At 37.2% G+C, this 23,482-nt stretch overlaps 1 protein-coding gene across 1 annotated transcript in view; it reads right to left on the bottom strand.

Annotated features, from left to right (window-relative positions):
• arhgap31 (Rho GTPase activating protein 31) overlaps positions 1-16,478 on the bottom strand; it is a 39,385-nt gene extending 22,907 nt beyond the window's left edge. Inside the window, exons 1-4 of the mRNA XM_073840548.1 lie at positions 16,204-16,478; positions 6,025-6,127; positions 5,739-5,883; positions 2,089-2,171 (exon numbers count right to left, since the gene is read on the bottom strand). Of these exons, the coding sequence (XP_073696649.1) occupies positions 2,089-2,171; positions 5,739-5,883; positions 6,025-6,127; positions 16,204-16,303 (431 nt within the window). The 5' untranslated portion in view covers positions 16,304-16,478. The remainder of the gene's footprint in view (positions 1-2,088; positions 2,172-5,738; positions 5,884-6,024; positions 6,128-16,203) is intronic.
• Between the last annotated feature and the right edge of the window lie 7,004 nt (positions 16,479-23,482).

Genomic DNA, 23,482 nt, shown 5'->3' with positions numbered 1-23,482 from the left:
AACATTTTACCCCAAGTGAAAATTATTTTCTTGTTTTCAGAAAAAACAAGTCAAAATTAAGTGAGTTTTTGCTTAGAACAAGCAAAATAATCTGCCAATGGGGTAAGAAAATAAATCTTATTTCAAACGGAAAACAAGATTATTTTTCTTACCCCATTGGCAGATTATTTTGGTTTCAAGCAAAAATGCACTTAATTTTGACTTTATTTTCTGAATACAAGACAATAATTTTTACTCATCTAGAAAATCCTTCTTGATTTAAGAATTTTTAGATATAAAAGGGCTCTAAATAATCCCAGCCGAGGAAAAAGGGACTTATCTAGTGAAACATTTATAAACTTTTTTTAACCTTAAATGCTGGTATTGTCTAGCTCTGTGTGAACTCAAGCTCAAGACAGTTAGGGTATGTCTAAAAACTCCCATCTCATTTTTAATCCAACTTCAAAATCATCCTACATCACTGTTTTACCTTTTTGTTTTTTTGTAAAGGGCGTTTGATCATCTTTGCAGGCTCACTTTGTAAACACTGGGTTGGTACTTCTGCAGCAATGTACAGTAGGATGATTTTGGAAGTTGGAGAAGAAAACAAGATGGGCGTTTTCCGACATACCCTAACTGTATTCAACCAGAATATAAGGAGTTCATGCAGAGCAAGACAGGACGAGCATTTAAGGTATTTAAAGTACATAAATTGTCCCAATTTTTAGAAAATAACCAATCGTTTCACTAGATAAGACTCTGCTTCCTCGGCTGGGATCATTCAGAGCCCTTTGAAGCTGCGTTTAAACTTGGGGGCACCATAGAAGTCTATTATATGGAGAGAAATCCTGAAATGTTTTTCCTTTAGGACTAAAGAAGGAAAGACATGAACATCTCGAAGTCTACTTCTCCTTTAATTTCTCAAGGAATCCATCATACTATGGAAGTTAAGCAGCAAGATAGATTGTGGAATGGGAAACACTTCCCAGATCAGTTTTGTAAACTATAGATCAAATGATTCATTGGAAAGAATCCATTTAAATTCAGAAGACCGGTTCTTGAATAAGACTTCTGTCATCTAAGAGAGCTAGGGTGGATGACAAGATTTTCACTGCAAAAAATGCTTTTCTTACTTAGATTTTTTGTCTTGTTTCCAGCCAAACTATCTAAAAATTCTTAAATCAAGTCAAAATGAAGTGAGTTTTTGCTTGAAACAAGCAAAATAATCTGCCAATGGGCTAAGAATGGGCTAAGAAAAAAAAAACTTATTTTAAACAGACAAGATTATTTTTCTTACCCCTTTGGCAGATTATTTAGCTTGTTTCAAGAACGAACGCTCTTAATTTTTACTATTTTTTTCTGAAACAAGAATAATTTTTACTCGTCTAGAAAGTCTTTCTTGATTTAGGAATTTGTAGATATTTTGGCTGGAAACAAGACAAAAAAATCCAAGAAAAACATTTTTTGCAGTGTTCAGTCAGTAACAAATTATACACTGCAAAAAATGCTTTTCTACCTTAGATTTGTTGTCTTGATTCCAGCCAAAATATCTAAAAATTCTTAAATCAAGAAGGATTTTCTAGACGAGTAAAAATTATTTTCTTGTTTTCAGAAAAACAACTCAAAATTAAGTGAGCTTTTGCTTAGAACAAGCCAAAAAATCTGCCAATGGGGTAAGAAAAAAAATCTTATTTCAAACAGAAAACAAGATTATTTTTCTTACCCCATTGGCAGATTATTTTGCTTGTTTCAAGCAAAAATGTACTTAATTTTGACTTTTTTTTCTGAAAACAAGACAATAATTTTTACTCATCTAGAAAATCCTTCTTGATTTAAGAATTTTTAGATATTTTGGCTGGAAACAGCTAAGCTAGAAAAGCATTTTTTGCAGTGTATTCATGATATTTATGGTGCTTTTTTTATATGGTGCATTTTTAACTTTCAAAATAGTGAAAAACTCGCCAGAATATTCTTCAGACCTTTACCATTTGTGTTCCACATTAGAAAGAAAGTCATACAGGTTTGAAATGACATAGGAATAAATAAAGACGGAAAAAATGAACATAATAAAGGCACAGATGAAAGTAACCTCAGTAATGTCAGCTGTACCTGAAGTGGGAATCAGGAAGCTCTTTAATGACTCTCCTGATGTTTCGGAGTTGCTCCTGCTCCTCTTTAAATGACACTGCATCCTTCACACAAAAATACAGATGGACGAGCATTAATTCCTGGATGTCACAGTTCTGTCAGTTCATGTCTGTTCTATTGGTTTCTCCCATTGTCTCCCCCTGTCATTTTGTCATCTTTTGGTTTAGCCCTTCGTCAGTGTGATTCCCTGCACCTGTCCTTGTATGATTAGTCACCCTTTATAAGTTTGTCTTTCAGTTCAGTTGATGTCGGTCTTTATTTGATGTTACTGTTTCATGTGTGTGGATTATCCTGCCTGTTCCTGTCTGTTCCTTGAAGAAGATATTAAATATAGTGTTAATTGTTGATTCTCGACTTTGTCTCGTTCATCCAGCACGTCTATACCGTAACAGAAAGACCGACCAATACAGTTTACCCGGCACGTTTTCCCTGCGTTTATTTTTTCAGTTTTTTACTCAGTGTTTTGTTTTTTCTGTTATTATGGACCCTACTGTTCTCCTGATCCTCCTGAGGCAGGGGGAACGCTCTCTTGAGGACCACACACGTGAGTTTCTCTTCCTGGCGAACCAGTCACACTTCCCGGATAGCAGCCTATGCATCCACTACCGCTTAGGACTGAATTCCACCACCAAGGCGCTGCTATCCGGGGAGGGTCCTCAAGAGAGCCTGCCGGATTTCATTGAGTGGGTGCTGGCGTCCTGCCGATCATCCTGGACTGTTGACATCGTCAAGGAGGACGTCAGCCCCACTCCAGACCCAGAACCCAGCCAACCATCACCCCGACATGCGGAGTTGCAGCCCGAGCCCACCGCAGATGGAGAGACAGAGCCGAGAGCGATAGAGCCAGAGCCTGACCCATCTGACCAGGTGCGAGAGCCGACTACAACATCTGTGATGGTGGATTGCCACGTGGAGCAAGAGAGGGCGATAGAGAGCCCTGCCCACTGCACCACCGCTGAGGGTGAGCTTGGACTAAATTCTGGGGATTTAATAGACTTTTTCTCGGATCTCATCGAAGATAACTCTGGTAACTTAATTGACTTTGATATGGAAATATCCGTCTGTCCTGTCTGCCCGGAATTCCCACCCACCCACCCTCTGTCATCCGATGCCATGTTCGTCTGGCCGCCGCTGTCCCCTGACAGCCCCTCAGCTCACCCTCAGCCCACCACCTGTGCAGTGGGCTCGCCGCGGGACTGCCAGCTTCCATCGGCGTCTCGGCTGGAGGATCCCTCAGCTCCGCCTCCAGCCTCCGAGTCCAGGACTCCGCCTCGGCCCTTCGACCCCGCGGTTCCACCACGGCTCTCGACGCCCTCCTCTACACCGTCGCCCGTCGATCCACCAGCTCCACCGGGCTCCATCGTCTTTCCGGCTCCGCCCTGGTCAGTTGTCACCCCATCGTCACCTCAGGACTCTGCTCCTCCGGCTGTGCCTCGTCGCGCCGTCCCACCGGCTCCTTGGGACTCCTCCTTCCTGCGGGCACAGCCTCCATCCTCTGTCGCTCCGGCTCCGCCGCGGATCTCCGGGACTCCGCCTCCGCCTCGGGCGCCAGAGCCTGTTCCACCTTGGCCCTCTGGATCCTCGGCGTCACCCCAGATCATCGGCTCTCCGTCTTCGCCTCGGGCTCCTTCTCCATCTGCTCCGCCTCTGTCGGTCGGCCCCATGGAGTCGGCACGCCTTCGTCCACCATGGTTCCTCCCTCCGTCGGCTCCACAGTGGGCCGTCATCATGGCTGTGGTCTGGGTCTGTTCCTCCTGCCTTACGCCCCACCCATGTCCTCCCTGGCTCCTCCCTCCGTCGTCGCCCCTCTGGACTGTACTGTCTGTCACCTGGACTTTTGTTTTGGTCCCCCTCCTGGGGTGGCGTCCTCCGCCGAAGCCGCCATGGACATTTTCCTTTTTTTTCGCCCCTCTTTTCTGTTTTGTTTTTCTTTTTCTACGGCGCGAGGACGCGCCTATTCGGAGGGGGGCGTAATGTCACAGTTCTGTCAGTTCATGTCTGTTCTATTGGTTTCTCCCATTGTCTCCCCCTGTCATTTTGTCATCTTTTGGTTTAGCCCTTCGTCAGTGTGATTCCCTGCACCTGTCCTTGTATGATTAGTCACCCTTTATAAGTTTGTCTTTCAGTTCAGTTGATGTCGGTCTTTATTTGATGTTACTGTTTCATGTGTGTGGATTATCCTGCCTGTTCCTGTCTGTTCCTTGAAGATATTAAATATAGTGTTAATTGTTGATTCTCGACTTTGTCTCGTTCATCCAGCACGTCTATACCGTAACACTGGATCCATGGGTACATCTTCCTTTAATGTTTTAAATATGTGTCTATGGTCATGAAACGAATATTAAACTTATTATTTGTACAGCCACACTCTTCAAAATGTTCTTCACAGCGATGCCATAGAAGAACCATTTTTGGTTCCACAAAGAACCATTCAGTCAAAGGTTCTTTAAAGGACCACCTCTTTCTTACCTTTTTATAATCTGAAAACCTATAGCCACAAAGAACCTTTAGTCAAACAGAAAGGTTCTTCAGATGTTTAAGGTTCTTTAAGGAACCATTTAGACAAAAAAAAGTTTTCCTATGGCATCGCGAAGCACCTTTATTTTTAAGAGTGTACAGGAAACACATGTTTACTATCTAAAATATTACACGAGAACAAACCATCAACTTTATTAAGGCCTGAAATACAAAATAATAATTTAAAAAATATAATTTTAATTGAACAATTTATTGAATATGAATATGAAGCTCATAGTTGCGGAGGTAAAACCACTTTTATTAACACTTCAGTTTTATTCAGAGGCCCAAACTTGCAATTTGGTGCAGATTCTGATTTTTATATGGCCCAGAAATTAAATGAAATTCGGATAGCTTGTAATGTAAATCAATGAAATCTTTATAACAGTATAACAAATAATATACACTGCAAAAAAATGCTTTTCTTACTTAGATTATTTGGTCTTGTTTCCAGCCCAAATATCTACAAATTCTTAAATCAAGAAGGATTTTCTAGACAAATAAAAATTATTTTATTGTTTTCTGAAAAAACAAATCAAAATTAGGTGACGTTTTGCTTGAAACAAGCTAAATAATCTGCCAATGGGCTAAGAAAAAAACTTATTTTAAACAGAAAACAAGATTATTTTTCTTGTTTTAAGCAGAAACAAACTTAATTTTGACTTGTTTTTTCAGAAAACAAGAACATTTTTTTTTACTTGTCTAGAAAATCTTGATTTAAGAATTTGTAGATATTTTGGCTGGAAACAAGACCAAATAATCTAAGTAAGAAAAATGCAGTGTAAATATCAATTTTCACTCTATATCTCCTAATAATATGTTTTAGTAAGATGATATTTAAGTCTTTAGTTGTATATTGTATACTGGTCTATATTTTGTCTAATGCAGTGACATTCAGATATTTTAAGCATCTAAATACTGTTTTAACCATCATTTTAAAATGTTTTAGAAGTCTCCAAAACCTGAGGGGGTTATAAAAGTTATAAAAAAAATAACGTTTTATTTAAAGCTCTAGGCTATTCTCTGAGAAGCAGTCTGTTTTTCGGCTCTTCTAGTCTCGTCCAGCCCATCCCTTTTTGATCTGACAAACTTACAGTAAATTTCTTGTAGAGTTCATAAGTGAGGAGCGGGTTGGGCAGCTCTCTGAAGTACAGCTTGCATAGAGAGCCCACGCAGTGGATATCCTGAAGATACACTTCTTTCGTGAGGTCAGGACAGGTTTCAGAGCAAAACTCCTGTCTGTATGCACACAAACACACAGATACACACATTCACTACAAAGAAATGATTGTATGCATGATTTAAGCAAGAGTTTAGACAAGTTCAGTTTTATAGGAAACATTGTGCGTCATAATAATGTGAGTCAAAAAATTGCCCCACCTGAGTTTCTGAATGTTAGATGTGATTCCTGAGAGTCTGTAGATTCCATCCACAATGCCATGTTTCTCTATGAACTCTGCACAAGTCTTCAGAACGTAAGGAACTAGACAAAAAAACAGGACACATTTGTAAATGGTCTTTCAGATATAGAAATAAAACTTTGTTTATGAAAAGATCAGTTCACCAGTGTTGGGGGTAACGCAATTTATGTAATAATATGACTTTTTCCAAGTAACTACTAAAGTAACGCATTAGTTTTTAATTGACAAGAAAATATCTGAGTTACTTTTTTAATTAAGTAACGGCAGTCGTTTTTTCCACTCATTTATTGATTAAAAGCTCTCCTGTCTCCATGTTGAGAGAAATTGTGAGTAAGATGTTACTTTAGTTCTAGAATAAATGCGAACATGCGTTAATTCATCTAACTCACTAAAAAACAGAAATTCAACACAAAGCTGCAATAATTAAATATGTTAAATAATACAAATATCCTTTATGTATTTAATCCCATTTTATTAACCGATGTCTTTGCTGCCGACCTTCGATGAACCAATTCATCCATACTAATAAGCAAACATTACTCAAGATAATCTAACATTTGTTTTCCTTGTTTTATTGCTGAAGAGTTGACATTTGTTCTTCTGCGGTCTACTGTACAGACGTCAGTTTACTTTTCTCTAAACCTGAGGCTTTTGCTGTGAAAAGGCTTTTACATTTGACAAAAATACAACTTTTTATATTAAAAACAAACAAGCAAGCCCTGGCCAGATTTTAAAAAAGTAACTTAAAAGTAATGTAACGCATTACTTTCCATAAATAGTAACTCAGTAACGTAATTAGTTACTTTTACTTTTAACTCAATATTGTAATGCATTACTTTTAAAAGTAACGTTCCCCAACACATGCAGTTCACCCAAAATGACACTTTAGTCATCATCATATCAACAAAAGACTTTTTTTCATCATGGAACACAGATAATATATAATATAACATATAATAAAAGCACACCATGAAAGTTACTTTGCAGCATATATGCCTTGCACTGCAAAAAAATGCTTTTCTTACTTGTTTCCAGCCAAAATATCTAAAAATTCTTAAATCACGAAGGATTTTCTAGACAAGTAAAAGTTTTCAGAAAAAAAACCAAGTCAAAATTAAGTGAGTTTTTGCTTAGAACAAGCAAAATAATCTGCCAATGGGGTAAGAAAATAAACCTTATTTCAAACAGAAAACAACATTATTTTTCTTACCCCATTGGCAGATTATTTTGCTTGTTTCAAGCAGAAATGCACTTAATTTTGACTTATTTTTTCTGAAAACAAGACAATAATTTTTACTCGTCTAAAAAATCCTTCTTGATTTAAGATTTTTTTTAGATATTTTGGCTGGAAACAAGACAAAAAAAAAAAGCATTTTTTTGCAGTGTAGAATGAGAAAATGTTTTTTGTTTTTTTTTTTTGAGTCAGGAGAAAGTGTGTATGGTTTGGTTGTGAGCACTTTAATGGCAGTCAAAGGAAAGGTCCATCATTTTTTTCCAGACATCTTTTCATCAAATAGATCAAATGTCATGCAAAAGAACTGCATGCCAGTTTTGAAGTTAATTGCAACAACTAGAGTACAAAATGTAGCTATTTTCATGTTTTGTTGTGTTGCAAGTGGCTTAACCCTCCCGTCATTATGTGTCTTCAGACAGAGCCAATTCATACAACTTTGAATGGATATTCCTATCCACATTTGGCAGTTTTCCTTTGGTATGCAAAAACAAAAATTCTTAAGTTTCCCTACAATAGAAATCAGCCTTCCAGGCGTGCGTGCTTCAAAAGCATCATTAGTTCCGTCATTAGCAAAATAGTCCAACGTTTTGGTGTTTCTTGAAACCATATTTCCAACATACATTTGCCAGCACCATTGCAAAGTTGTGTCATTGGAATTAAAACTGTAAAATGTAATAAGTTGACTTTGCACTAAAAAAAAACAAAGTAAAGTGAAATAGAATTAGTATGTTGTACTGACAAATGTTTAGCTAGTATAGTTTACTTACACAAGAGTTCTAGTAACTAAAAAAGAACTGTAGGGGGTACTTGATTCTTTACTTTAGGTTTACTCTAGACTTAATATTGCTACTCACTGATTTCCAGAGAGCATTGATTGAATATATTATGCAATTGCTTTGTTTTACTGTTGTTTTTACTCGCCAGTTGTATTTGCTTTCTTGTGTCAGTAGCACAACAAAAAGAGCAAATAAAATGGTTATTGTTACAATTAATAAAAATAAATGAAATGGAATTGTTACCATTGTTGTGATTGGCGTGTTGAAGGTTAAAGTCTGTGTGTGACTCGAGCATATTAACGCAAATATTAAAGGACTGTATCAACCCAATTAAAAGCTTCTCAAGGTGTTTATAAAGAACAATAAAACAGCAAAGGATCATTAGTAAACATGTAAAATACAGCTAAAAACTCTGATTTCATGATGCATTGCTGCATCAACAGGAAAAAAGTTATAATAAAATAAAGTTCCAAGTGCCCCAAAAAAGTTAGACTAATCACTATAATGGTAAGTTTATTTATTTTTAATTCAATATTAATTTATAAAATCAGCTTATGTGATGTACTCTCAAATATTTCAGTTGTATTGAAAGTTCAACATTCAAGATCATGTAAGAAAGAAACGTCAGACATGGAGGAAATTATTAAAAAATGTCTATTAAGAATCGCCCCACCTCAAAAACGTTTCTTTTCTTCCTCTTCTGTTGTTATTCTAAGTAAGCGTTACTCGAAGCAGTAAGTAAATTATTTTACTTGCATTGAAAGTAGCTGTAACTTAATAAACCCTAGTAAGTATAGCAACTAAGTAAAGATAACTAACTATATCTAAGTAAAGTAAACTATTGGATTTTACAGTGATATACAGATTGCAATCTGTGGTTAGAAGCATGTTTTCTTGTTAGAGATATGGACTCAAATAGATCATGCTCTTGAGCAAATTAAACAAGCTTACATGTAGTGCATTCTATTTCATTGCTAAATTTCATTTAAATATAAATGCATTTTATGCTACATATTTTAGCTCTCACCAATCTTGTTTGTAAAGAGCGCACTTGTGCCTAAAGACATATAAGAGAATCCTGGATCATGATTTAAGAGAGAACCTTTCAGAAAATGATTGATGAAGAGCCTAAGTGTGCCGACTTTTTTCTGTTTTCATTATTTATCAATATTTTTTTGTCGAACACCCCATTTGAGAGTTTTTCAGCGATGCATGTGCTCAGATGCCATGCAAAAGCATCTCAGAGAAAGTACGCTGCGGACAAAGCTGCTGACTGAAGAAACCACACGTGTACAGGAATAAAGTGTACATGATTGTTAACATGATACAAAATCAAGAACGCCTTCTGTTGTTTGTGCAAATGAACTATAATAATCCGACATTATGTCACTGTACAGGATACACACCCCAGGTTATTAATTCTGTGGTTTCATATGATCTGACGAACGACCTAGAAGCAGATGGTTAAGTAGTTCATGTTTGGTATTGTGTACTTTGCAAGTCCCAACAAATGTAAGGACATTATGTGCTCATACGTAAATGGTTTGGTTTGGCTCATCATCCCTTCCATAGCATGGCTTCTCAATGATCTAGGCAAATTTTGGTGAAGACTGGATGAACAAAAATGTAAAAAGACTGTCCTCTATCTGTGTGCAAAATATTACAACTTTTACCATCTAGTTCACTTACACTAACAATTACATGAGTAACCATTACTGACATACACTCTTAAAAATAAAGGTGCTTCGCAATGCCACAGAAGAATCTTTTTTTGTCTAAATGGTTCCATAAAGAACCTTTAACATCTGAAGAACCTTTTTATTTCACAAAAGGTTCTTTGCGGTGCACTGTAAAAAAAATAAAAAAATGTTTCAACCTAAAAAAGTAAGTGTTTGTGCTGCCTTGAAATTTTAAGTTTACTCAACTCAAATATCCACGTTTTCATATAGTATAACTTAACATTTCATGTTGACTAAACTTAAAATTTTAATGCAGCATGAACACTTACTTTTTTAAGTTGAATCAACTTTTTTTGTTACAGTGTGAAAGCTGGTTCTTCAAATTATAAAAAGGTAAGAAAGAGATGGTTCTTTAAAGAACCTTTGACTGAATGGTTCTTTGTGGAACCAAAAATGGTTCTTCTATGGCATCGCGGTGAAGAACCTTTTAAAGCACCTTTATTTTTAAGAGTGTACAAGAATACAGAACTACATACAAATAATGTGCGTAATATTAACTCTGGAAATGTTTAGTGAAGAGTGTTGGAGTTCAAAGTGAAATCTTTAACTGTCGAATTTAAACTCGTTCAAGAATATTTGGGTATGTACTGTAGTTGACTTTGGCTCTGTGTGACAAATAGTTGGAAGATTTTGACAGTAAAACCAAAACTCTTTACCCTAAAGGTAATACTTTGAAGTCAAAAAGCAATCGTAATTTTGTTATGTAGCCAGGAGCAATTGAAATGTATCATCAGTGTTGGAGAACATTACTTTTAAAAGTAATGCATTACAATATTGAGTTACTCCCTAAAAAAAGTAACTAATTACGTTACTGAGTTACTTTTTATGGAAAGTAATGCATTACGTTACTTTTGCATAACTTTTTAAATCTGGCCAGGACTTGCTTGTTTGTTTTCAATATAAAAAGTTATATTTTTGTCAAATGTAAAAGCCTTTTCACACCAAAAGCCTCAGGCTTAGAGAAAAGTAAATTGACGTCTGTACAGTAGACCGCAGAAGAACAAATGTCAACTCTTCAGCAATAAAAAAAAGGGAAAACAAATGTCAGATTATAATAAAATAAAATGGGATGAAGGATATTTGTATTATTTAATTATTGCAGGTTTGCGTTGAATTTCAGTGTTTGTATTCATTTTGAAGAACACTGGATCTGTTTTTTTAGTGAGTGAGATGAATTAATGCATGTTCACATTTATTCTAGAACTAAAGTAACATCTTACTCACAATTTCTCTCAACATGAGGACAGGAGAGCTTTTAATCAATAAATGAGGGGGAAAGTAACTGGTGTTACTTATTTGAAAAAGTAACATTTTCTTGTCAATTAAAAAGTAATGCGTTACTTAGTTACTTGGAAAAAGTATTATTACGTAACTTGCGTTACTTGTAATGCATTACCCCCAACACTGTGTATGATATCTATAACAATTTAATAACATACCGATGTTAAGTATTGCAATGCAAAATATATAAGAAACATATTAACTCAAGTCTGTGTCCTTAACCTTTTAAATAATCTGTATGTTCGTTTCTGTTCTCCCTCTTTGCAACAGTGTTTCATGTAGACTACAGTACTATTACACCGTCCTTCCTTTATCCTGTCAGGCCGCTTATTGTGGAGAAGGTGGGCCAGGGCAGGAAGTTAAAAATGGTTTGTTTGTTTCAGAGGAAACCTGACACACCCAGGCCTTGCAGCTGGTATTACTTATGACACTTCCTCTTATTCTAAAAGGCCTTTGGAAAGTTCCCACCCAGCTTCATCACTTCCTTACCATACCTTCAGCCATGATATCTTTAAACTGTAGATTTATTTATACTTATTATAGTTTAGGTTACATCTCTAAATAGACATCATCAGGATGAGCTAGAATTTCAAAGTTATTTAACCCTGAAGTCTCTGACTTTAATTTACCGTGCTTCTTTCTACCATAGCAAGCAAATGGAGAAATGACGTTCTATATCATGAAACTGAAGGAAACAAAGGAAAACGGACCATTTGAGCTCCATCTATTCTTCCATTCATCCATCCGTTTTCTAGTCTTATCATATGCCAGAACCAGGTTTGATGTTATCAATGCATCATCATGTGAAATGTCAAATTTTGGCCTGTTCTTTATAGAAAGTCATCTTTTTATCAATTCGGAAACCACTGGATCTGCATGAAGTACACTTTCACACAACACACTTTAAAAAATAAAGGTGCTTCAAAAGGTTCTTTAAGCAATGCCATTGAAGAACCATTTTAGGTTCCACAAAGAACCATTTCTTTCTTACCTTTTTATAATCTGAATAACTATATTTACCACAAAAAACCTTTTGTGAAACAGAAAGGTTCTTCAGATGTTAAAGGTTCTTTATGGAACCATTTAGACAAAAAAGGTTCTTCTATGGCATCGTGAAGCACCTTTATTTTCAAGAGTGTACGCTTGTGTCATTTGGGACCTTGAAACTTTAAACCCTATTGACTTTCACCGTCAACCATTAAAAGACATTTGTGAGTAAAGCAATTTCATTTTTAGAGTGATATTACCTTTAATTTTTCATTGGTTTTACTTGGGGTTTCCAGTTTGTGTTCCAATGTACTTTCAATTGTTTTTAACTACTTTTTTATACTTAATCGCAACATTGTCAACAAAGTTTTGTTCTAATATCAGGTGAGGATGCTTTCAGAATAAGAACTTCTCTTGCTTGGGAGATGTGGAGTGGTAAATAGAACTATTATCAATTGCTGACGAAATAAAATACCAGTAATTCATTTGCAAAAGAATTAAAAGTAGGCTTACACTCACGATGCCATGGAAGAACATTTTTTGTCTAAATGCTTCCATAAAGAACCTTTAACATCTGAAGGATCTTTCTGTTTCACAAAAGGTTCTTTCTGGTGAAAGAAGGCTCTTCAGAAAATATAAAGGTAAGAAAGAGGTGGTTCTTTAAAGAACCTTTGACTGAATGGTTCTTTGTGGAACCAAAAATGGTTCTTCTATGGCATCGCTTTGAAGAACCTTTTAAAGCACCTTTATTTTTAAGAATATACAATGCTTCACTAAAAAAATGTGTTCCTAATAATTCACAGTAATGAAAAAGACATTGGTAGCACTTTATTTTAAGCCTATAGTATTAGACTAAAATGTAAGTCTGAGTCGTTTCAACTGAGAGAAACTTAAAATATACCAGTGCCTTTGTTTTGTCTCAAGATTCACACCAGTAATGTATTTTTCAAAGCACATTTATTAAAAAAAATAAATAAATACTTAAATGTCCTAATTTATCTGTGGCCTAATTAAGCCCTGTCTGTGAAACCGGGCCATTATGTACTTAACCTACTGCTAAACCTAACCTTAACCCATGTAGTTACTTTATATTACTAGTAGTTTGGGGTAAGTACACTGTAAACGCTGCAAAAAATGCTTTTCTTACTTAGATTTTTTTTTGTCTTGTTTCCAGCCAAAATATCTACAAATTCTTAAATCAAGAAGGATTTTCTAGACAAGTTTTCAGAAAACTTCATTTCAAACAGAAAACAAGATTATTTTTCTTACCCCATTGGCAGATTATTTAGCTTGTTCCAAGAAAAACACTTAATTTTTACTTTTTTTTTTTCTGAAAACAAGACAATAATTTTTACTCATCTAGAAAATCCTTCTTGATTTAAGATTTTTTACATATTTTGGCTGGAAACAAGACAATCTAAGTAAGAAAAGCATTTTTTTGCAGTGAATACACATACTGTAAAATAAAGTGTAACCAAAACCAGTCTGAAACCAAATAAACCACCCAGAGTCTTACTTAACTAAAATCTGAACCACAAATCTTTTACCAAAATGTGCATGCATGAAAGAACTTTCATAAAGTGAATTTCATTATCCATATAACTGTGGAGAAATCAGCCTAGAGGATCCTTTCACACACAATACCACACATCCCTCAGCGAAAGCAAACATTTTTTGAAGAGAATTAAAGAAAGCAAAAAAGAAACATTAAAGAAACTACAAGAAAAATGGGGGGATTCAGGGATTTTAGAAAACCCAGATCAATTGCTATTCATAAATTCAGCTTTGGACGCAGTGGAGACCTCCAACAGGATGGATGAATGAATGATTGTTCTCTGACAGGAAGACGACTGAGAAAAGCTCTCATTCTGACCTGCCAGCAGAGATGTTTCCAGTGTTTTACAGTTATTGGTAAATCCTGCTTAAGCTTAGTAAGGAGATGCTGACATCTGACATAAATAACTGGCTTGTGCTGTGTTTTGGATGCCAGTTCTGTTATTACACAGTAGTCAAATCTTCTTTATTAGCAATACCTACAAAACTCTCTGCGAAAATGCACAAAATAAACAGGCCTTTCAAGAGGGCGAATTCATCCTAAATGTATTCTGCCTTTCCATTTCGGTGTTTTTGGAAGCACTTTTTGATATCACGCAATGGGGTAATGGATATTGCTTATAATTAGTGTCTATTCCACATTAACAAGTTGCCAGTGAGTGACCCAAAGGTGACTGTGGCATGCACTCTTAAAAATAAAGGTGCTTCACGATGCCATAGAAGAACCTTTTTTGTCTAAATGGTTCCGTAAAGAACCTTTAACATCTGAAAGGTTCTTTGTGGCGAAAGAAGGTTCTTCAGATTATAAAAAGGTAAGAAAGAGATGGTTCTTTAAAGAACCTTTGACTGAATGGTTCTTTGTGGAACCAAAAATGGATCTTCTACACTCTTGAAAAAAAAGGCTCTTCACGATGCCATAGAAGAACCTTTTCTGTTTAAATGGTTTCATAAAGAACCTTTAACATCCGAAGAACCTTTCTGTTTCACAATAGGTTCTTTGTGGCGAAAGAAGGTTCTTCAGATTATAAGAAGGTTAGAAACCTTTGAGTGAACACTGCAAAAAATGCTTTTCTATCTTAGATTTTTTGTCTTGTTTCCAGCCAAAATATCTAAAAATTCTTAAATCAAGAAGCATTTTCTAGACGAGTAAAAATTATTTTCTTGTTTTCAGAAAAAGCAAGTCAAAATTAAGTGAGTTTTTGCTTAGAACAAGCCAAAAAATCTGCCAATGGGGTAAGAAAATTATTTTCAAACAGAAAACAAGATTATTTTTCTTACCCCATTGGCAGATTATTTTGCTTGTTTCAAGCAAGCAACACTTTTTTTTCTGAAAACAAGACAATAATTTTTACTCATCTAGAAACTCCTCCTTGATTTAAGAGTTTTCAGATATTTTGGCTGGAAACAAGACAAAAAATCTAAGCTAGAAAAGCATTTTTTGCAGTGAATGCTTCTTTGTGGAACCAAAAATGGTTCTTCTATGGCATCGCTGTGAAGAACCTTTTGAAGCACCTTCATTTTTAAGAACGTAGGGAAAAACACTCCATAAGATATTTAAGTAATACAGGAATTTCTAATTCAATTCTAATACCATTCTAAATAATCCTTTGAAATGGTGATTTCTTAGTTAAACATCACAATATTAGGATATTAGAATAGAATCTTACTTCAACACAGAAAATGAACCAGATCCTTCAGGATAAAAATCTTAAGAGCATTTATAGTCATTCTGTCTGTCGCGGTGATCAAAACATGTGAGCAGACAGGATCTAAAACAAAAGACTGTTTCACAGTTACAGACTTCTGAACTCTGTTAAGTCACATGGATCTGTCAAACTACCGGCGACTTCACACTGTTTCCAGATCAGTATGGTTTTGTTTCTTCTAACATTAGAGCTTAGGACATGGAGAGGAAAAGCTGTTTCTGGATCAGCATGAGGATGCAAATCATAGACGATATCTAGTAAAATTCATAATCATAACACACATTTGAGTTATAAGTTCATAAGTTCATATAATCACTTTGTTGCTTTCCAGTTGCCTTGAACAAGCTCCTTAGTATTTTGCTGATGTTTTATAATTTTGAATAAACATATTGGCAAATTTAATGTGAATAGTTTATCTTTAGAATCTAGTCCTCCCTTTTTCTCCTCCTCTTTTCTCTCTTCCTCTTCCTCCGAACATTTCCTTTGCTCTTTATTTTCTTTCAGTGCTTCATGTGTGTTTGCTAAATCAAAGCGCTTACATTCAGATTTCATACAGATTTAATTTCTACCCAAAGTTGAGATTTATACCTCAGGGTTAAGAGAAAAGAGTAGACCGCAAAGACTCTGAATAAAGTATCTTCTGTTTCAAAAGCTCTGAAACACAGACACATCACCCATCCAGCAGTGGAAATGGGTGTTGGTTTATTACACGTAGCTAATGTTTACGTAGAGGCCCTGGCTTCTGCTCCAGTGTGGCTTCGTAATAAAGTAAACTTATTATGACGGCCGGGGCTTTGAAAGAAGAGGCAGCCGTTATATGAATGGCCAGAGGAGGAGTGAGTACGGAAAAGAGGAATTTACCGTCTTGTCCTGAGTTCTGCAGATGTTCAGTCAGGTCACAGCCGAAAGCATTTTCAGTTCCTTTCCTTTTGGACTTCAGCTTAGCAGCCTTGTTCTTCATCAGGCTTCAGTAAGTAATCCAGATCAGAGGAAATACACCTTAAAATCAACCATTGGCCCCACGACGCATGGGATGGGACGGGGGGAATGTGGTCAGAGAGAAAGTAGAAAAAGAAAACCCCCAAATCAGGAAGTCCACGGTGTTAGACAAAAGAAATCATCCGCTCACATCTTGACCGAGCCACCAAAGAGCTGGTGTGGGCGAAGAATTCTGGAGCGCGGTACACGCCCAACGTCACTTCATCATCAGGCTCTCTCCTCCCTCGTGCCCTTCTCCAGATTGTGAGGTGAGGGTCTGCGTCGCGTCCGAGGCCAGAAGTTACAACTCAAAGTCCCTTCCAGAAAAGAGTTTCCTGCTCTTTCTACTCTCTTTCTATTCTGTCTATCTATCTATGCTTTTTAACGTTCCACGTTGTTCAGGAGGTCATGGTTCTGCTGTTGAGTGGAGGCTTGAAATGTCAGAAGTTTTTGCGAAGGGGAGGGCAGAGGAGCGAGGGGAGGGGAGAGAAATAACTGCCTGCTTTTTCTTCAGCGCTTCGGACATTACTGAACCCCTTTCACCCAACCCCCCCACCCCGCTTTCTCTCTTCCTCCCTCCCTTTTCTTTTTTTCTTTTTTGTGACCATGGCTCCAACAGGAAACCTGCTCTCTGCCTTCCTGAATGCTTCCAGAATACACAATTTCCTGTGAAGGGAACCTTGTTTGGAAAACAAAAACAGACCGAGAGAAGGACGTCGCAAGATGGGGAGAGAGAAAGGCAGAAACAGATAGACAGAGAGGACGCGGAAAAAGCTGGAGAATAGAGAGAGGGGAACACACAAGGTTCCCGTTATCCACGGCTTGTTAGCCATTTTGAGCGTTTCTACAACCGCCGGCACTTTTATGTCCGAGGGGCTGATTTTTATTAACACGACGTTATCCACGTTTCTGATTGACGTTAAAACCATTTATTTTTCCAAATGCCTTTTATGTATAGATTTTATTGCTTTACTCTTGTCGCAGACTTCGGCCGTAAAATGTAAAACCCATCACACTAGGGGAGACTATGGCAAAAATCATAATCACAATTATTTTGATCAATATTCTAATCATGATTATTTAACACAATTATGAGTGGGTCCGGAGCTTTATATGATTGATTCATTTAAAGATACCAAAGAATTAAGCATGCTTTGTTTCTTATAAAAACTACAAAGTCCCTCTGTCAAGAGCAGTGAGGGATTTAGTCTTTGTCTTTTGTTGTTTGATTAACATTAAGCACAAAGACGGCAAAAGGAATATTACTTGTGGCCGCTTTAAGAGCTGCATGGATCCAATATACTGTTACACACGTATTTTCATTTTCAACTATTCATGTTCATTTGAGACATAACTGATGAAGGTTTACACGAAAGTCACCAAACGCCACATTTTGACACATATTTGCATGTATTTGACCGTTCATAAGCTAAACACATCTTAAGCCAAACGTTCACTTTACTTGTCCATATTCTGTTCCGTCTCTGAGCGCATACACAGAACAGCGCAAATAAACTTTAGTGCTTTTAAAAACACAACTTTTTTCTGATTCTGGGCTTTTATCGAGGAGCAAAAGCGTATAAAAGGGGCGGAATCAGGAGCAATAATCGTTTTATCTGAATTATTGTGTTTTCATAATTGTTTGAAGCTGAAATCGAAACTGAATTTTGATTAATTTCGAAGCCCCTACGTCAGACCACTTCAATATTTTTCATATCCCTGCTGAAGAAAACAGCTAAAACCCACTGGTCAACCAAGCTGGTTTTAGCTGGTCAGCAGGCTGGTTTTAGATGGGTTTTGGACAATTTTCCAGCCTGGTCAATCTGGTCTTAGCTGGTCAGGTTGGGAGACCAGCTAAAAACAGCTACTTCCACCTTAAACCAGCTCAGCCGAGGCTGGTTTTAGCAGTTTTTTTCAGCAGGGATGAAAATGTTTTATATTAGTTTTTACATGCAGCATGATGCCCATCACTGTCAAAATGTTTTGCCACTTAAAATATATTTTAAAAAGTTAGTGTTTTGTACAAAGAGTCAAATATGTAGGAAATAATTGACGATGGGCCGTTGAATGCTTATAAAATAATGCACACCAAGGTGGTGATGCCTTAGAATTCAACGGCATCCGCTTTTACTATGGTTACCACACCTCAAGACATTGATGATATATTTCAAGACATTTGTCTGGTTTTTGTCCTTAAAGGGGTCATCGGATGCCCATTTTCCACAAGCTTGTATGATTCTTTAGGGTCTTAATGAAAAGTCTCTAATATACTTTGGTTAAAAATTCTCAATAGTAATGTAGTAGTGTAAAAAAACCTTTTCACCCTTTTTGTCAAAATCAGCTCTGCAAAATTTCAGCTTATTTTAAGACATGGCCCCTTTAAATGCCACCGAGCTCTGCTCGCCCCGCCCCTCTCTGGGATTATGTTAACTTTAGCCAGCGAAACTTGCCAACAAGCACATTATTAACAAAGGCCATTTGCAAAGATGCATAAAAACCCCTTCTACTCATTTCTGCTGTGGGTGAAGCTGCATCAGGAAAGATTCGCACGAAAATAGACGCATATGTAGATCGGGATCGGCGCTTTCCATTTAAAAACGAAAGTTATGTTAAACCTCTGCGTCTTCAGCGGCTCAGATGTCGGGAGTAAATGACGACTGCTATGTTCATTATTACATCCAACAACAGAACACCTCAATCGCTCAATTAGAGTCTTCCTCTGCACCTGAGTCACACAATGGTGATCGTATTCGGACTGTTTCAGTTCGGTGAGGGCGGGGCTAAGGTAAGGCGCTCATGTCAATCAAATGTGTTTCGTCACAACGACAAGAAGCTGATTTTAAAAAGGGGATATTACTTTTAAAGATTAAAAAAAAACACTGGGTGGATTTTTATCATTGTAGGGTGGTTGTGTTCACAAACGCACATTAATGTTCAAACAACATGGAAAAGTTAGTTTTGCACCCGATCACCCCTTTAAAACACTATTGTGAGTAGGATTATTTTCTTACGCAGCTCATCCAACGCCTTTGTTGCTAATTCCAAAACGTAATTTTAGACCTAGTAATGACACTTGAGCTGTTGATAGCAAACTAATGCAGTTAATAATGAAGTTTAGACAGACTGGCAGACAGAAAGAGAGAGGGAGAGAGAGATTAAACTCGTGAATTATCTCTCTCAAGTCTGCGCGTCTCTCAGAAGTGATTGGCAATATTCTCTCTACTAATAGTGAAATTTAAAGCACATTTTCTTCAAGACCACGCTGTTGTTACCTCACTTGTGAGAAATTTCATGTAGCTTTTAAGTTGTTAATCGAGTAACACTAACAACATTAGCGGATATGTTAACATGTGTGCAATAGAGAAATAGAGTATGTGTTTTCGTACATAATAAAATGTAATATATTTTGGCAAAAACATGGAAATAATCTGTCATTTTTATCCTATTGTTTACTGTATTCATTTTTTTGGCCAGTGTCATTGTGGGTTTTGGTTATTTTGCCGTTTTAGGCTGTAAGGACCTTTTAAATAACTAAAATGGTGTGGAGAAGTGATATAGGCATGTGATGGGGTCATGTGCTGCCTGGAACTACATTCGCGTGCGTTTCCCTGAAAATATTGCACACCATTAGAACGTTCCTTGATTAAAACACAAATGCAGTGCAAATACGCGAATAGAGTCGAATTTGCGGCGGGCGACGCAAATGATGAGAAATGCGTGACGCGTTTGCCGCAAATGTGCGATATTCGCCTCAATCGCGTCTTTTGTCCAAGTTTAAAAATTTCAACTCCAGCTAAAAATTTGCATGACGCGAATCAGCTAAGAGTTTATTGACTGCTCCGGGTTGAATCAGAAAATGGAATTGAGCATTATTGTAGACTTTCTTCCTGAACAGAAAGAATGCATTGCATTTCTGGCCTCCGTTGTTTCTAGTCAAATTACTGTATATTCCGAGTTAATAATCTAATATTAAACCTGTTCAAATGTTATTAAATATCCATAGCGCCATCACTTTGCAATGTTGCAATGACCTTCATTTGTCAGTGCCTCACTTTATAGCCTTGTTCAGACTGTCAGTCCAAATCCGATTTTGTCCATATCTGGATAGAATCGGATCTGAATAACTGACTGTTCACACAGTCCTATGGCAATTGTTCAAATCCGATTTGTGTGTCCATATGCACTCTTGCGTTTTACGGAATGTGCGTTGGTTTCTATGGCAATGCCGTTGTGTTGTTATGCCAACGCTAAAATCGTCAATAACAGTGATACAGTTTGCAAAATAGATGTTGTCTTGTGATATGACAACGTTGCTGTCGCGCTGGATTATATTCGTCTTCTAAAGCAGCGGCAGGAAGCTGGAATGTGCGACTTTATTCTGTGCTGCTGTCTCCGCTGGTTTCCAAACTCAAAGAGGTACGTATACTAGCCGTATATTGTCTTTTTCCGCTTGACTTTCAGTTCGCAACAACACAAGCTTGTTTCTGCAAAGACGTTTATGATGTTTTCCACAAAAACGTCTGACGTATTTACGTTTTACATGGCGTGAAAACGTGAAAAAGCTTCGCCAAATCCGATCTGACCGGTCAGACTGAAACGGATTTCCAGGAATCCGATTTGAATAGGATTCCAAACCACATACGAATGTAGCTCGAAACGGATTTGACTAAATAAAGCCTCGTTCAGACTGTCAACCCAAATCCGATTTTTATGCAAATCCGATTGAAATCCGATCATATTTAGGTAGTCTGAACAGCAACGAACTACATGACATCCGATTTGGTCAAATCCGTTTCGAGCTACATTCGTATGTGGTTTGGAATCCTATTCAAATCGGATTCCTGGAAATCCTTTTCAGTCTGACCGGTCAGATAGGATTTGGCGAAGCTTTTTCACGTTTTCACGCCACGTAAAACATAAACACGTCAGACGTTTTTGTGGAAAACATCATAAACGTCTTTGCAGAAACAAGCTTGTGTTGTTGCGATCTGCAAGTCAAGCGGGGAAAGACAATATACGGCTAGTATCTGCACCTCTTTGAGTTTGGAAACCAGCGGAGACGGCAGCACAGAATAAAGTCGCACATTCCAGCTTCCTGAGTTTCTGCCGCTGCTTTAGAAGACGAAATATAATCCAGCGTGACAGCAACGTTGTCATATCGCAAGACAACATCTATTTTGCAAACTGTATCACTGTTATTGTCGATTTTAGCGTTGGCATAACAACACAACGGCATTGCCATAGAAACCAACGCACATTCCGTAAACCGCAAGAGTGCTTATGGACACACAAATCGGATTTGAACAATTGCGATAGGACTGTGTGGACAGTCATTTATTCAAATCCAATTCTATCCAGATATGGACAAAATCGGATTTGGGTTGACAGTCTACTAAAGCCTCGTTCAGACTGTCAGCCCAAATCCGATTTTGTCTAGATCTGGATGGAATCAGATTTGAACAACTGACTGTCCACACAGTCATATCGCAACTGTTCAAATCCGATTTGTGTGTCCATAAGCGTTCTTTCGTTTTACGGAATGTGCGTTGGTTTCTATGGCAATGCCGTTGCATTATTATGCCAACGCTAAAAACAATAACAGCATTACAGTTTGCAATATAGATGCTGTCTTGCGATATGACAACGTTGCCGTCGCGCTGGATTATATTTTGTCTTCTAAAGCAGCGGCAGAAACGCAGGAAGCTGGAATGTGCGACATTATTCTGTGCTGCCGTCTCTACTGGTATCAAAACTCAAAGAGGTGCGTATACTAGCTGTATATTGTCTTTTCCCGCTTGATTTGCAGTTCGCAACACAAGCTTGTTTCTGCAAAGACTTTTGTTATGTTTTCCACAAAAACGTCTGACGTGTTTACGTTTTATGTGGCATGAAAACGTGAAAAAGCAGAAATCCGATTTGAATAGGATTCCAAACCACATACGAATGAAGCTCGAAACGGATTTGACCAAATCAGATTTCATGTAGTTCGTTGCTGTTCAGACTACCTAAATATGATCGGATTTCAATCGGATTTGCATACAAATCGGATTTGGGCTGACAGTCTGAACGAGGCTTAAATATGATCGGATTTTAATCGGATTTGCATACAAATTTATGATATAGGTAAGGTATGTGGAGCATAGAAAACTATTAAAATCAGTTGTAGTGGTATTCGTATTTTATTAGCATGGCTACAGAGATGCTGCTATCAATAAATAATGATAATAATAATGTCAGTGTATATACAGTAGTAAAATGAGGCACATAATGTAGGATTAATACTTATCCTCAGGATGGTGCTGTGAACCCAGACACTTCGGCGTTTGGCTTTCTGGCGTATTTAGGACTTCCACAGCAGGTACAAAGCCGTGATCGTATTTATCTCCGCCATGGTTGATCGCGCCTTGTTATTACTCGCGCGAGTGATTGGAAAAACATTCCGCGAGTAAACTAGAGCGAGTGACGCGATGCGCATATTCGCTTCGCATTTGGTGTGAACCAGAGCCGCTGAGAAACAGAGTTGCGACACGCTTTGATCTCGCCGCCGCGCGGTCACGTGGTTCATGGAGCTCTCAACAGTTCCAAACAACTCCGCGCTGTCACTGTGTTTGAATGGGTTTAAGTAGGATAGACAGCAGTTTCACTATATTTGCAGCAATTTCGAGTAATTATTAACACATAATGTGCATTGATTGTGTATTGATAACTACTCTGAATACGATAGAGTGATAAAGAGACATCATTAATATGTTCTCATACTCTTTGGCAGTCAAATGTGACCAAACACCTTAAGTGTAACTTTTATTCAATTAAATAATTGTGTATAGTTCAGTTCTATTAAGTTAATATTTTGAGGAGTTTTTTTGTAGGCTACTAAATAATATGTGCAATAGTGATCCTGGCCATTTAAAAGATAACATTTTCTAATATGTGACCCTGAACCACAAAACCAGGTGTATTTGTAGTAACAGGTGATTTTCTGAATATTTTTTTTTTTTTTTTTTTTTTTGCACCCTCAGATTGCAGATTTTCAAATAATTGTAACTCAACCCAAATATTGTCCTATCCTAACAAACATTTTTATTTATTTAGCTTTCAGCTGATGTATAAATCAAAGTTTAAAAAGAAATGTACCCTTATGACTGGTTTTGTGGTCCAGGGT

Source organism: Garra rufa, chromosome 5 (assembly GCF_049309525.1).
Source record: "Garra rufa chromosome 5, GarRuf1.0, whole genome shotgun sequence".
Lineage (NCBI taxonomy): Eukaryota > Metazoa > Chordata > Actinopteri > Cypriniformes > Cyprinidae > Garra > Garra rufa.
The sequence above is the reverse complement of the archived record's forward strand: the minus strand, read 5'-3'. Positions and strand labels throughout refer to the sequence as shown.